This window comes from Syngnathus floridae, chromosome 15 (assembly GCF_059516105.1).
Source record: "Syngnathus floridae isolate MCC-2025c chromosome 15, RoL_Sflo_1.0, whole genome shotgun sequence".
In the NCBI taxonomy this organism is placed as follows: domain Eukaryota; kingdom Metazoa; phylum Chordata; class Actinopteri; order Syngnathiformes; family Syngnathidae; genus Syngnathus; species Syngnathus floridae.
The window spans coordinates 6418938-6435155 of NC_142427.1; the positions used below are offsets into that span (position 1 = coordinate 6418938).

General features: G+C 39.7%; 1 protein-coding gene across 6 annotated transcripts in view; it reads left to right on the forward strand.

The window, feature by feature from the left end:
• Positions 1–16218, forward strand: part of npas2 (neuronal PAS domain protein 2) — a 25766-nt gene continuing 9548 nt past the window's right edge. For 3 of the 6 annotated variants that reach the window (XM_088399561.1, XM_088399564.1, XM_088399565.1), the window contains exons 1-6: positions 1–320; positions 14682–14823; positions 15063–15119; positions 15512–15666; positions 15759–15850; positions 16015–16104. In XM_088399561.1, the coding sequence (XP_088255687.1) occupies positions 14750–14823; positions 15063–15119; positions 15512–15666; positions 15759–15850; positions 16015–16104 (468 nt within the window). In that variant the 5' untranslated portion in view covers positions 1–320; positions 14682–14749. Of the gene's footprint in view, positions 321–10535; positions 10925–14678; positions 14824–15062; positions 15120–15511; positions 15667–15758; positions 15851–16014; positions 16105–16218 lie in introns of those variants that run through there. The other 3 variants (XM_088399563.1, XM_088399562.1, XM_088399566.1) reach the window with 3 other exon arrangements.

Consider the following 16218-nt stretch of genomic DNA (forward strand, 5'->3'; position numbering starts at 1 on the left):
ACTGGCTGCAGCAAGGCAGTAAGGTTCATCCAGCCTTCATACGAGCGTTGCCTTCGCAGCACGCCTAGTGAGTCATATGAAAACGTTCGATGCCGGGAGCTGCGGGGACCGGTTTTAACGGGTCGGATCTTAAGAGATCGAAATCTAAGAAGAACGCTCACGAGACAGTGGCAGTTACGGCTCTGTGCAACTTTCTTTTCTTCCACCCTCAGATTTTTTTTTCTTTTTGGAATGTAGAGCATCTGTTTTGTGTCGTCGCTTAAACAGCTTCTGCGTTTGTTTCCGTCTGGCTCATTCTGACCTGCATTTCACTCAGTCAGGTAAGGATGTTCATTAAACTTTTATTATTTTTACTACTTTTTTTAAAAAAAGTTTATACTTGTCTTGTTTGTACCCACATAACTCTGATTTAGGCATTTTTTTTTGTGTGCAAAAAAATTTGTTTCCTCACCAATAGGATGGCTGCAACTCATTCTATTGGTATTGTGATATTGTCTGAATGTGCAAGGCACTTGACATATTTTCCTGGAATCAGCAGCTAAATTGACACCAGGAAGTAATAAACGTGTTTGGTTTAAAGAATTACTTCTTCAAATTAAATAGAAAAAGGACAAAATAAATAAATGAAACACAATGGAATGATTTTAACCCAACTCAGATTAGAATGTAGAGCAGGGGTGCGTAAGTAACCTACGCCCACGGACAAAAAGAAAAAAAAGGGAGGGGAGGCAGAATTTACAAAAGGCTAATAATATTAACCCACAAATATTCAAACATTTTGTTGAGTCAAGGTAGCATATTTTTTTACACATCAAATACGACCCCTGCATGAACACCCATATAATTAAAGCAGATACATCTTGAGGGACACAAATAGCTGGGGTGCTGCTGCCTGTTTCTCATAACTAAGCCAAGGCACATACTTTCCATTTAAAAAAAGCTCACAGTCACCAAACAAATATGTAAAAAAAAAAAAAAGTGTATATAGCAGTGATTGGCTTGTATAAATTGACTTCCAAATATGAGCATGCAGTGTGAAACCTGAGACCGTTTAGTTGAATACAAAGCACAGGTAAATTGTAACTTCTGCCACCAAGTGGAAGAGCATTTAATTGTTCTGCCTGTCACTAAACGTCGTTGGTACAGATAAATATCTTAAGCAATTTTGCCAGCTGGATGTGTTATTCGGCAGCCGCTAAATGCGATGAAGAGGATGTGTGCTGACAGCTGAGCGGGCCAAGCTGGGTCTCTCCACAGCTGACTCAAGTGGGCTACTCGCTGCGCCATATGCTCCATTTACATCACTCTGCTAAACATTTGGGCCAACCTCATGACTCTCTGACGCCGCTATCTCCTTCTGCCGCTTATCTGCACCTCTTGTCACTCCATACAAGTTGAACTAGATAACTGCGGTATGTTTGCAGTAAAGCAAAACTTGCTCGTAAGTAACACGGTCTTCTAATGTAAATGTTGAATGGCGACTTAATACAGCCGATGGAGCGGGGGGTTAATACCGATCACGGTGCTGCTGGTAGTTATGTAATGCCAAATAATTGGATTGAAAATGATCATTTATTGACTACCAATTACTGCTGCTAAATGTATTTTGCTCATGCCACACAATTTTATTAAGTTGTTACAGTAAGCACTTAAAACACTGCAAGTCTACGTTTTTAGTGAGTTAACAACTGATAAATAAACACTTTCTTATTTCAGGACTGCAAGTTAGCATGATAATGCACTACTACTGGGTCCTAAATAAGATTTATTGTGTGAAGTGACTAATGGGATAGAGATTGAAGCCAATCTAATAAAAAAAAAAACACATTGAGATGTTATAATAATGGGTAGCTAGTCGAACTTGATTTATTTCATTTCTTTTCTACTATTTTCCCCTTCAAGAAGTGCAAATGCTTTTATTATTAGTCTTACCAACGCGTAACTCAGGAAGCGAGAAAAGTCATTTAATTATGCTCATTTTCACGATATTCACCCCGTGTTCGAGTTTCCAAATCTCTTGGCAGAAAAAAAAAAAGAACACAGCGGTGAGGGTTAGTTAACTGATGGCACTGAGCCTCCTCTCTGATGTTACAGAGCATGTTGTGGAGGGAAAGTAGGTTACTGGGCCATGTCCTGCAAGCTTAAACTGAAGGCCAGTCTGAATTTTGTAGAGCTGCTTAGTGTGACTGGGCATGCACAAATGGCTGAGGTCTGTGTAGCAGCAAAAGAGCTCGTTCGGTCCCGCTGTCTCTTTAAGGAAACGGAGCCTGGGCACTCCACATAAGGATGAATGTTCAAGCCATGTTGATTCATCTCTAACACATGTGGAATAGACGCCAAACTGCTTGACTAATGGCACAGGATGCATGCTCCCGGCCGGGAATGTGCTCCCCTTAAACATAACAACATCTATCCTTTAATTCCATGAATGTATTTGGGGCCCTGCAGTGCAAACCTGTTGAAGTCAAGGAAACGGATTCAGTAATGTATCTGAGTAAATGAGAAGACTCAGTGATGTATGTTGAGGATCATAGGTTGACCCAAGTAAGGGGAATCTCTTATCAGATGATCCATCCAGCCATTGTTACCCTGCTTATCCTGTTCAGGGAGCCCATCCCAGTTGACACTATGAACAGCTCGCTAGTCGATCCTCATATGGAAACACCACTTCCTAACTTTTCTGGGGGGTAAATTTAAAATTTACAATGCAGGAGTTGTGTGACATGAAATCCTATCAGTGATTCAATATTCAGATGCTATATCGTAAACAGTTAATTACACATAAGCCCAGAGACTTACAGTTTGTCAGGTCTCTAGTTACTCTATTGCTTTGACACCATACTGAAACTGGATATAGAGAAGCACCTTTCCAAGGTTGTCGAACTATATAAACAGTCTTTGTTGTGTTCTTGCTGGGGAAAACCATTGTTAACCTGACCGGAAAAGGCTTGTTAAAAACTGTTTGGATAGAAGCAGATGCTTTGAATCTAGGAAGTATTTTTGTTGTCATACATGTCGTGGGCTAATGAACTCAACAAATAGATGATTAAAATACAATTGCTGAATTTAAACAGTAACTTCCACTCCATCAACAAATGCGCTCTTTGCTTTGCACTCTAATTTTTCATTGTCAAGCTAAAAGGAAAATAAATGTCTCCTGAGCTTGACAGACCGCAGAGAGGCGCTAGCCACCAGTTAGCTCGTAAGCTAACAGGCAGGGCTCCTTTCGACAGGCAGATGGACGGTGGGCTCGTTCACGACCTCGTATGCGACATCACCTCCTCAATTAGGAATATTAAATAATGACACCTGTTGCGTAAATTGTAGCATTCATGGAAGATTAATTTTCAGGGTGCAGATATTGCGAGCTAGCTAAGGCACGCTGTTGTGCCGGATGGGCGTAGTAATAATGACTAAGTGCTGATGTGGACAAAGGCTCTCAAGGCCATTCTTACATTATCGAGTGGGGACTCATGCTAGTCGCACAAGTGCTTCACTGAGCGCCTTTTGTCGGGGCATACAAGAAAAGAAATCAGGAAAAATGAAACCATGAAAAAGTTTAAATACGACAATGCAAAATTTCAGTACATGCGTTTCAATCTTTGCACGTTTTCAGCAATCATCTTCAAACATGTACTCTATAATGTATTTAGAAACTCATCTCTGAATTCGTTTTATAGTGTATTTAAAATTTTCACAGGTCTCATCAGTTTGTGGCGAAATACTACGTATCTAAGCCTCACAGGTTAAACTGTTGGGGACAATTTGTAATGAATGAATAAAGTTCTTTTTCAGGAGTCCAAATTTTTGGAACTGGTTGAACAGCACATTCGTGTCTTTTTAAACAAGAAACTGTCAAAGTACACTATCTTGTGTGCACGATTGGTCGTTTTGGTAACGCGAGGTTTGTGGGCTGGTTGGTGAGCATCTGATAATTCTGGATTCTCTGTGTGGACATTAGACAAATGCCAGTGAATGAGTCATCTTCACTTTTGGCCATCATTCATGGACACGCACATTTTGCTCCACATCTTACCAGACCGTTGTCTCTCAATATTCAAGTCAGTTTCATTCAGCTAGTGGAACTATGTTGCACATGACTTTCCGGACTATGACTGGTATTCGTGTCATCCTCTTTGACCTTATGACTATGACAGACTAAATGTTCAGCTTTGGTTATATAACTTCCACTACAGACGTCATTGCCCTTGCTGCTGTCGCCGATCTCTTGCTCCGAAGCACACCATCATTGTCCTCGGTAGCTCCGGGCTCTCAGTCACCGAGGCATGAAAAAGCAGATTTCATCTATCTATTTTTTTTATTTGCAGCATGAAGCCAGTTGATTTACTTTGAGATAAGCATCAGAGTGTTAAGTGTGGACGACAAGTTTGTTGGTCTCCCTCAGTGACAACTTTTTAGCTTTCATTCACAACTGCAATTGACAATAGAGAAATGGGTGGAGCACGAAACTTTGTATTCCAAAGGCCAAAGACATGGTTTTACAATCAGTATTGGCCACTTGACTGTGTATGACCTATTTATGACTCATGCCTTTTGCTTAGGGTGTTGGCTGCATGTGCCATGACAGCATGGCTCGTCGTCGTGGAGTTAAACAAACCACTGCAGGAGACCACAAATAAAAAGAGTTCAGTCTGATGCTGAGTGATTGTCACTTGGTTTACTTTACATATGGAAAGTCACCTTTGAACTGTCGTTTCATTGTATTATTCTTACTGATAACTGTTGTTGATACATTTGTTATTAACCCAAACAGCAGCACCTATGGGAGCATTAATTAGGAGTTCAAGTATGGTTCTGACGCATATTGGGATTCATAACTTGTGGTTGTTTATGTTTGGGAAGCCATATACATTCAAATTATTTCCAACAAGTCCTCAATTATTCTTGCTATTCTTTGCATGGTTGTCTTTTTTTTCATTTTCACTCGACACACTGTATACGGTAATAGGTATTTTTTTTTTAGGTAGTTGGTGTAGAAAGTCTGAGAGCCACTGGCCTAATCTATAATTTGCCTTTTGGACAGTTTTGTGGGGTGCGGCTGGACGTGCCAAAATTTCCACTGGCTTATGGATTAGTTATGACAGCAAGACTTTTTATTTCAAGAATCACAAATGAGTTTTTTTTCTTGAAATGATTCATAACCTGCTGATGGAAGAATTTTGTATTCACATCAGACAGTTGTCAGTCAGTGTGTACTGTACTTTTCCGAGTATGTAACCTACTTAGGTGCCTGGTGTCTTTCCTCTATAAATCCACTGAATATGTAATAATACACATTTCTTTTTGGTTCCAAAAATTATGAATAGACGTCTTTGACTGTGCTAGACATACTTCTACTGAATATGCTTCAGATGGTCTGCAAACAAGGATATATTTGTAATTAATCAAAAATATTTTCCAGACAATTTAAGTTAAATTGGGTAATTTTCACGGCACAATCACTGTTCTGTTCTATGTTACCAGTGTTTCGATAACGGAGTTTCTACAAATGTTTGTCTAAATCCAAAGCCATCACTGGATTTGTTTGGAAAACCATTTTGCTGTGATACTGAAGAATGAAAGGACCAGTTGTGTATCAGAGCTGGAAGTGATTTAAGAGTGTTGCTCAAGGACACTATACACTCTTAAATTATGACCATGAAGCGAACGTTTTTGTGTGCACTCTATTGTGGCCTTCTAGCATAAAAAATATATATCACTGTACGCTTACTTGAATGCATCTGTCCGTACTAAGATTGTGGAAAGTAGTAAGTCTGATTATCTTTCCTTCTTTCCAGAGTGTTAATGATCCAGACATTTTTTTTTTCTTCATTAAAAATGTAGATGTTATTAACCTACTTTCTTGGTCAGGCATATTCTGATTATGTGAACACTAATTTGTCTTAGAGAGCAGGCAGCTCACTAGAGAATAAATGACGTCCACAGCTGGAGAAAGTTAATTACATAAACATACAAGAGATTTTTTTTTTTTTTTGTTTGGAAGGAAGTTGGCGTCGTCAAGCGCTTGTGTTTTGTTAATGAAACAGAATGCAGTTCAGTACAGAGCCCTTTTTGTCTGCCAGGTACCCCTAAGGAGAATACTTATTTTTCCTTTCCTACCCACTCTTGGGAGGGAGATGGATTCAATAAAAGGGACTTGTGCTGCTTAGAAATATGGAAGACAGTGTTTCATAACAAGGAAAATGCAAGAGCAAGAGACAGGAATGAAGACATAAAGTCATTTTTTCCATGGCCTGCTTACAAAAGGCTGTTTGAGTTCACTTGTGTGAAGCAAGAGAGTGGCTAGCTGTGGTTTCACAATTACAAGCCGGTAAATAAACATGACATAGGTTTTTTAGCCATAAAAGCTATGTCATGTTTGTTAGCGCGGCGGTTCTGCATCTGATTTGATCATCTTTGTGTAGTCAGTAAGTGAAACCAAAACCTCAGACGTCTTTACAAAGATGAAGCAGTGTTGCCCTTTCCACCCGTGCCCTAGAATCATGACCCACATATTTGCTCACACACTGCGTGTCTTTTTCCTGACCAGCAGCACACAATAACAGGACTGGAATAATGTGATAATAATGATTCATTGAGAATTGTCCAGAGTTGATACTTTAGAGGAAATTTCCAGATAGATTTATCCAATGAAAGAATATTTTATTCATGACATCTGCTTTTTTCATCACCACCTATGAATTCATGCTGTTTCTGAGAAGTGTTTAGTTTTGGTAAAATATCCTAGAAATAATTTGGTGTTTTCCTTTAAGAGTGAGATTGAATCATGAGTGAAGAGAATTTAATACAAAGCGGATTTCACATATTTGACTATCCGGAATGTAAATCTTGACATCTTTCTGACCAGAAATTTGAATGATTGAATGAAAAGCCAGGGTGTGGGGCCAGTTTTTATTTTTTTTGTTATCACAGCAAGTGAAGACGTCAAACGACACATTGACAGTCCAGCCGGTAGACCTCAGCTTAAGAGTGCAAAGGTTCAGCTGCTACCCATGAGAGAATTAGTGTGAAGGTGCTGTTTTTGTGGAGACAGATGCTGCATACTGAATAGCTCTGCCAAGGGAAAAGTATGATAATTAAGATCCACACTGGCCACTGACCTTTTCCCATGTAACACCTTTTTTGGGGACTGAGGAAGGCACTCTGATTGATTGTTGGTGGTGTGTGTAATAGTTTTATGACGATTGCCTTTCGTAAGTGGTAGCATGGTGCTAAGGAGATTTGTTTACTAATGAATGAAATTGGTGTATAAATTGATAAAAATATATATTTGGTTGATTTGTGTTATTGATTTACTGTTTTCTGTTATTTTTTCTAATTAAATTAAGTTCACTTGAGAGATTTCTGTAGTCTTGTATGACAATAAACATTATTTGTGTTGGATCAGAATGAAATACTTGCAAACATGTTTTACATTGAAAAATAATTATCTATATTTTTGCCTGTGTTCTGACATGGACCAAACAAGGACCTTAATTTGTCACGGACGAGGCAGGGCAACAAAGTGCAGCATGAACTTTTATTGAGAAGAGGGAGGGGAAAGTGGAGAGCTCGCCGGTGCAGCAGGAGGACGTAGTTGTGGACAAGCAGCGGTGGAACCTACAATCAAGCTGGACATGAGGTGAACTCGTGGTCAGAGACGGGCAATAGGTCGGGGCAGGGGGCATTCGGGCGTCAGTCGGGCTGACAAGGAGGGACGAGAGTGCAGGGTTTAAATAGGAGAGTTGATGAGCCGGGGCAGGCGTGATTATGAGTAAACCGGGAACAGGTATCAGGCAATTAGTGCTGATCACTGCATAACAGGACGGAAGGGACAGGAGCAGAGAAACCGAACTGTCCAAAGTGCTGATTGGAGCGGACACGTGACATAATTAACTTACGTTTGTGCATTTTCTGCAACTTAAAATAATGTCTTGTTTTTGAAAATAAAAACATATTTTTACAAACTGATTCATCGACAAACTAATCGACAGACTAATTGATTACTAATATAATTCTTAGTAGCAGCCCTAGTTCGTACTCAATTAAAGCAATTTGCTGTTTAATTGTGCAAGCCATTTCTCTAATGTGTTAGCATGTGCTTATGTATCGTTATTAATTAACATTAATAACATTATGACATTGAGTATGCACTTTACATCTACTAAATGATCTTGGACCCCAGTATTAAATCTATGCCACATGAAGAATGTATTAATTTATTTGTGTGGCACACATGGAGCACAGTGGCTTGTTGGATGTGGTTGCTTCGGTTGGGGCAAGGAGACACCACACACGGTTTCCATGGCAACACAGAGGGAACAGCAGTTCCAGTCTAATTAACGACAGTCTGCGCTCTAACAGAGGGTCACGATGACATCATCACTACCGGCGACTCATACAATTTGCACGGCCCGATGTCTCGGTGATGATTGAGAAAATTCAGTTTTTCCTCTAGCGTGACATAAACACCCATCACTCGGAAGGAAGGAAGGAAGGAAGGAACAGGATGTAAAGAAAACAACTGCTTCTATTACGCAGTCAGGTCTTCGTCAGCGCAGGAAATGTCACCTTATTATCTAATAGCAATAGCATGACCTACATAAAAAAGCAGAACTAATCCCCATGTAGGCGGATGGTGAATAATGCAGGAAAATGTGGGAGATCTTAATGAATCTTAGATGGCTCACACTTGTTGACTGCTGCCACAGCATCATTTTGCTTCATGGCCGCTGTGTACTATTTGATGACTGTGGCATTATTCTCTTTGCAGATGTGTTTTAAACCCTTTCTTTAAACCGCGAGTGTTCAAACCTAGTCACTGTTTTCCGTAGATGTCGAAGAAGTGCTCTCACAATAGCAGAAAGTAATCATAATTGTAATGGAGGGCAATGTGAATTCAATGACAGGTTGCTACCATATCTGCAATGAAGACTCAAAATTGTTCCTACAAGTTGGTATAATATATTGTATAAGAGTCACCCATAAATTAACTACAATACTAAAATAAATAATTTTTTGTACACTATTGTAATCTATTGAGATGCACCTGTGTGTAGCACATCTCACAAGGAAAGGTGCACAATTGACAATATGCCAGCACATACATAAAGTACAGAGAGATGACTTTTCATCATTCTCATCTTTTGCCAGCACAACAATAGCATGTGCTAAAAAATGTATATTGCAGATAATGCAACATCTGCGTCAAAGACTCCTGGATGAAGGATGTGTTTTACATGTATTGGTTCTAAAATATTAGACCCTTTTTGGAAGATTTACAGAAAAGTGATGGTCTGCATTAAAAAACGGTGGAAGAGCTGCTAGCCAGAAACTGTGCAGTGTTTGTTTGCCGACTATGTGTGGCGAGAGCGTGAGGTCGTTCTATTTCTTGTTGTTGTTGTTGTGTGTGAGAGCCCTAATAATACCTCCTTTTTGTTACATAATTTTCCTTGCATTTGGTTAGAATTCCTATTACCGTATTTTCTGGACTATAAGGCGCACCTAAAATTTTCTCAAAAGCTGACAGTGCGCCTTATAGTCCGGTGCGCCTTATATATGTATATGGACTAAATTCCTAAATCTAAACTGGCCTGAAGCATTGTGTCATGAAATCAATCATAAGTGGCCCACTGAAGACTATGAATCATATAGACTATGGATCATTATTTTGTGATTATACAGTAATTTGTTGTATCTGAAGTTGAAATAAAAAAGATAAAATGGAGAATGATTTGATTTGGATTAAAAATCTGACATGATGCATTAATGGTGCGCCTTATAGTCCGGTGCGCCTTATATAAGGACAAAGTTTTAAAATGGGCCATTCATTGAAGGTGCACTTTATAGTCTGGTGCGCCTTATAGTCTGGAAAATACGGTACTAATTCTAAATGAAGCTAAAAAAAAATGTGCCAAGCTCTGTTAATTATTGGAGACACCACACTCTAGTTTGGATTTGAAATACAGAAGCGCTTGTCCTGGAACTTTTCTGACACATCTCACGTGTCATTAACGCACACCTCTGTTATTTACACTGTTCATCTGAGGTTTTGCAAGTTATTACTGAGCTGAGGTAACAAAAAAACATTCTGAGGCTGGTCCACCATGAACTCCTGCAATTAGTCATGCATACTGTTGACCCACATTCAGGGGAAAGACAACCAGGAAGTTGTAAAAGTCAGCATAGGAACCAAACACAAGTTGAGCTTCTTGTTATGCTCAGGGGGATTTAAGTGTGTTCATCTTGCACGGTCGCCGTTTAAACCCTCTTTGTTGTTAAGATGAAAATAAAAGGTTTATAAAGTCAGGGTCAGACGGGCTAATCGGCTATCTTGCAGTCAGTCTCCTGTCAGCGTGTGACATGTGGATCAGCTGTGACAACTGCGCTGACTTACTGTGCTCATTTTATTTTCCCATTTTGCACGGCCAAAAGTGTTCACTGTACACAAGTGATATTGTGCATCAAAGCACGTGTTAAAGATTACAAGCTGTCCCCTCCTCCCGGTGCCTACAGCTTCTTGCTGTTGTCGGCTGTTGGAGCTACCAGCTGACCTACTTTCTCCCTCGCAGCGACTCGCTGCTGTTTACAAGCCCCGCCGAGAGGATGGTGAACCTCGCAGCCCGCTGAAGCGAACGCGCGTGAAAGTGGATTTATTTGATTCCCTTTCATTCTCTGCGTGGCGCAGAAGAAACTAGCCGAGCCGGAACCTGCCACACGTCGCTCATCGGTCGGCCTTTTTCCAATAAATGCACCTTATTAACTCGTTATGCAATTTAACGCTTTCGGTGCCATCCCCTCCGTGTAGCGAGAGCTGCGCAATCCTTGCCGTCTTTTAGTTTGCGGGGGGATAAAAACACCATGAGAACATTGATCCTGTTTTATAGGCGTGGATGTTTTCTGCCGGACGCCCTTTCTTTGCAAGGTATGTGGCTTTTGCATTCGGGTTTTAGTGGTAAAGTTCAGCGCGACCTGTCAAATTAAAGTGGAGCCGGTCATGCGCAAAAAGGTGGTTTCTTCAAGACTTGAAGTTAATTATTTATTACAGGAGAGACCGGATTTTTTTTTAATATTCACGCAATAGTGTTGACAACCCTGGCAAAGCACCAAATAAAACAATTATAAATGCTATATATCGAAATAATTATCATGGTAGCAGTGGAAGAGCATTACGTTGCTTTCTACGTCATTATACGTTGCTCGAATAGAGAGATGAACAATCTCATGATTTTTTATAGAAGTATAAAGAAATAATTTCAAATTTTTGGATGTGGCACATCACAGTGTGTCGTTTTCTACGAGAAATCATCCAAATTCACTTTCACTTTCATTCTGAAAATTATAGACTACAACCATAATGTGTATCTACCTGTTGCCCTTCAATAAAATAGCTTTGTGCAGAGTTAACACGCTATCCCTGTGCTTGGGTGTGTTTTTACTGGGCAGGGCAATTCTCTCCTGCATTCAACATGTGTATGTTTTATTGACCAATGAAAATTGGCCATAAGTTGAATGTAGCGTGAATGTGTGCGATTGGCTGGGAACCAGTCCCGAGTCTATTGTGCCTAAAGTCAGCTGGGATCAGTTCCAACTCACCTACTATATTCCCCTAATGAGGACACGCACTATAGAAACTATTGTTTCTTTAAAGTGCGGTTTTAAAACATGAATTACAACTGCAATACAAGTGTACCGCGTGAGAGCATCAAATATGTGCCATGGGAAATTATCCAATTTCATTTGTCCATAAATCCAGAAGGCCCAGATTTCATGACTAGTGTCACTGAGAAAGGTTTCTGTGCATATTCTTTTTGTTTTCTAATGTAAAATACTGTAGTGGCCTGGTGAGTTCATATTAAGCAGACATGACGTGTCCGGGTTTTAAGGTTGACATAACCCTTGGCACTCCGACTGTTGGGTTTCCACGTGTTGTCAGGCAGGGTGATATTAGTCAATCTGGATTATGAATGGTAGTGGAAAAAAAAAAGGAAATCACCGTCCAATTTATCTAACTGCTTGGGTTGGGTTGTTGTTACCCAACCTGGTAACTGTGTTTTGTCTCCCAACAACACTCGTTGCGTCATCATTCATTCGCCTGGGCTTAACACGGGGTGCTCTAAGAGGATCTCACCCCATTCAATTGGGCAATTTATTGACTGTGTGCCTGCGGTGCAGACGTGGGTGTCACTGGGTGCAACCTTTGGCCATCCTACCGTAACCTAATACAAGTGCTTCCTGTTTCCTTTGGGAGGCATTACATGCAGTAGAAATCACATCCTATTTCTATGTTGCATTGAGTGAATGTACTCAGAAGATAACCCTGCTGGGAAAGCACACAAATGAGTGGACAATAACAATTCACAATCTATGTTTCATAATAGTATCTTTTATATGCGGGAAATTGCCTGACAAAAAGCCTTGTTGGGGTAAATTTGAATTCAAACTAAAATCAACCAGATGTTTATTTTTTAATAGGCTGACTCAAGCTTAATGTGATAGCTACAAAGCAGATTAAAAAAGCAAAGCAGTCAGCATTTAGTTGTCACTCACCAGACACTTTATTAGGTACACCCACATGACCTTTTTATTTTAATTGCACTGTGGCTTTTCCCGCACCTGCATAAGAGTTATGTAAAACTTGTTGCCTTGGCATCAATAATAGTGCTCTTGTTATGAATGACAGGCGGAAAGGTTGAATTCAATTAACCGATATGCCAATTGCTACCTCTCTCAAGGATGTTATGTATTCAGAACGTCACTTCACGGTTCATGCTTACCAAAAAAATGCTTCGGGGAATGTGGGCGTAGCACAAAGAAGAATCTCTGAAATTGTGGTGCAAATAAAAGTAAACTACAAGATCAAGATTTCTCCCAAAAAATCCTTTTCTCAACTCCAACCACTTGTATCCTTTTTAAAATGTGTTCTCCGTGGTTTGAATTTAATTTACCGTGTTGGTTTATTCAGACGCTATGCTCCAAAGGTTGAGCAGTAGCTACTACACCTCAACCGGGTTGTTGAATGATTTTATCTGTAAACAGCATGTTTAAACAGCTCTAATCCTTATAAGGTAAACACTCTGGGTTTATTCTTATCTGCCGCATAAAGTGAACCTATCGACTGACTGGAAGGCGGACAGCTCGATGTCATCATGTTTGTCGGGGCCTGATGTGAAACTCAGTATGCTCGTGTGCATTCGGTGTGGCCAGTGCAGTTAAAAGTAATTTGATTTAGAACATTATTGCAATATTGATTATGTTAAATGGGAATCTGCTGTTTGGTGAATTACACGAGTTATCTTACCGCTTTGGCAGATAACGTGACCGTGTCCTTGTAGGTTGTAAAGTATTAACCAATAAAAACGTGCGGGGGAAAAAAACAATAATGCACTAACACATAGGTCAACAATAATCAGAGATGGCTTTGTGTCAGGCAGATTTTAAAAACAGTCTCAACATTTTTGTAGCATTTTTAGCTCTTTTATTTTTTCATTTTAGCTTGCGTGATATGGAATTTACCATGCGTTGTAATTTATAGCTTTGACAGTCCAACAGTCCAATTAGAAAGAAGTCACAATTATTACATATTATTTTTTTTATTATATTATTATTGAACTTCCTCACAGGCAATTTCAAAGCTATTGGTTTACTCTTGGACTTGGAGCCGGCTTTCTAGATCGAGTTCAGGTTGCTAGTTGAAAGCTTTAAATACTCCAGGGCACACATGTAACCAGACACCCATGTCTTGAGCTCTTAACCTAGTAAGGTGTGGTCTTAACCTAAGTAGAGGTAAAGAATGTAGACTGATATGAATGGCTTCGCTTTACACCATGAGGAGTCTGTGGTGGTCTTGATTGTGCTTTATGAGACACTTTCCACAAAGTGAACTGGAATGAATGACATCTAGTTAGTGTAAAATAAGCTTGGAAATGGATGCAAATTGTATAATTTATGAGTGTCTTGCTTACCCTCCATATAAACTCAGAGGAGCACTTAGGGGAGTTCTTTCTATTTTTTTTTACCGATTAGGGGATGACCTGTAAAAGTTTCACTTCATTATTCACATCCGAATCCTTTTCATTAGATGAGATTGGCGAAGATGATGATTGCACACTATTCTGGGATTTACTTGTGCCTGTGTGATTCTATTTCCTTCATTGATTTTCCATTTATTTTTCTATTCACACACTGAAAACTGTGACTTTGCCTTACATCTCACTAATGTATTCCTCTTCAGTGGGTTTCATTTACAAAAACAATTATGGAAATAATCGTTAATGCTATTTTGCCTCGAGACTACACTTGAGCTAACCACAAATGCAAAGAAGCTGTGATTGCCTTGAGCCATTTTATCTATCAATGAGCAAAAAGATCACATAACATTTAGTTAGGTTTTTGGGTCGTGAATGTTAGCTCGTATTACCGAGGTGTCTACTTCGTACATTGTCAGAGCATTTGAAAAAAGTGATTGTTCAGTAGTTTTTCTTTGCAAGGTTGTGACTGGATCAGACTTTTTTCTAGGTCATGAGAGCTACAATTTTACTGTTGAACTGAAAATAGCATGTTCCTGTTAGAGTACTGATCATGACAATCATCCAAAATATGCGTGTTTTTTTCCCCTAATGGCTAAAAAGAAAGGTAGAATTAACAGGAAATAATAATGGGATCTTTTACTGTGTTAGCAGGACTTGGCTTTTGTGTGAAGGTGCGCTCAGATGAGATCAGCACAGATGAGACTTGAGAAAAAGCCTGGATGGGAAAGAGCGTGAATATGGACAACCTTTCGGACTTCGGAGGCCCCTGTCCTTCTAGCCGCAGGGACTGGGAGTAAGTATGAAAACTTCAATTTGTGAGCAGAAATTGATCCATCCACAGAATTTAGGATGAACAGCATTTTAAAAAAGAGCATGCAGTTTAATAATGTGTCAGGCTGGCTCACCATAATAGAAATAAACTGTTCTGTTGCTAGGTAACAGGGAATCTTTTTTTATTTTGATAAGCTTTGGAAGCTTTGTGCATTGTTTGCGGATTACGAAAGAAACTACATTTGAATTTGTGCTTTCTAGTTCCAGCAGCTGCATGGATGATTTGATGGACGAGGATGAGAAAGACAGGGCAAAAAGGTACTCCAGGCTTATTTACATTTTGCAACCACATTGTGATTCTATGACTTTTGAAATGTTGATGACTGGTGGTGTCATGGATACGTGGAAAATCATTTTGATGCAAATTCTCCAAATTGCCCCTTATGTTTGTTGACAGAAAATGGATTTCGGAAAATGTGCTTCTAATAAGAAGGCCTCTTTGCAAGGGCGTTTACCTCACTTGGAAAATAAGACAGCAACATGCCAAATAAACAGCTCAAACCAAATGTGAAAACTCAATTTTAAAAGATTCTCCTCTTAAAAAAAATTGCGATCTGCATCCACAAAATTGTTTTTGACATGCTAGTTGTCTCAAAACTTTCCGCTTGCCTTCTCCTGGAAAGTGACTAATCTCGTCTTGACCGCGACAGGGCATCCCGAAACAAATCAGAAAAGAAAAGAAGAGACCAGTTCAATGTGCTCATCAAGGAGCTATGCACCATGCTGCAGGGCCAAGGCCATCCTCGCAAGATGGACAAGTCCACCATACTACAAAGAACTATTGACTTCTTACAGAAACAAAAAGGTATGACTACAAAACATAATCCTTGTTTGTTACCGTTGACAACGACCCCACTTTATCATTCATTAAGATCTTACACTCCACTTACTCTGCAGACATCAGTGCTCAGACTGAAACGTGTGACGTGAGACAAGATTGGAAGCCTTCATTCCTCAGCAATGAGGAGTTCACCCAGCTTATGCTTGAGGTAAAAAAAAAAAAGAGCTAGACTGACCATGTGCTCCTCCTGATGATTTCAACATGGAAAACTGCACGTCATCTGCAGTAGCATGAATACAGTTCAGATCCTGTCTCCTGACGATAAATCCGTCACCAAACTTAATTTCACCTCTCTTTTCTTCTGTTTTACAGGCACTTGATGGTTTTTTGATAGCGTTAACTACGGACGGAAACATCACATACGTATCGGACAGTGTGTCTTCACTTATTGGACATTTGCCGGTGAGTGTAAAAGCCAATGACAATGTACCACTGCTTAAGTTTTGGAGCCCACGAACTAAACCAACCTTTGGTTGCTTTACCGGTCACAACATTGTTGAAAAAACTGGGAGGCCA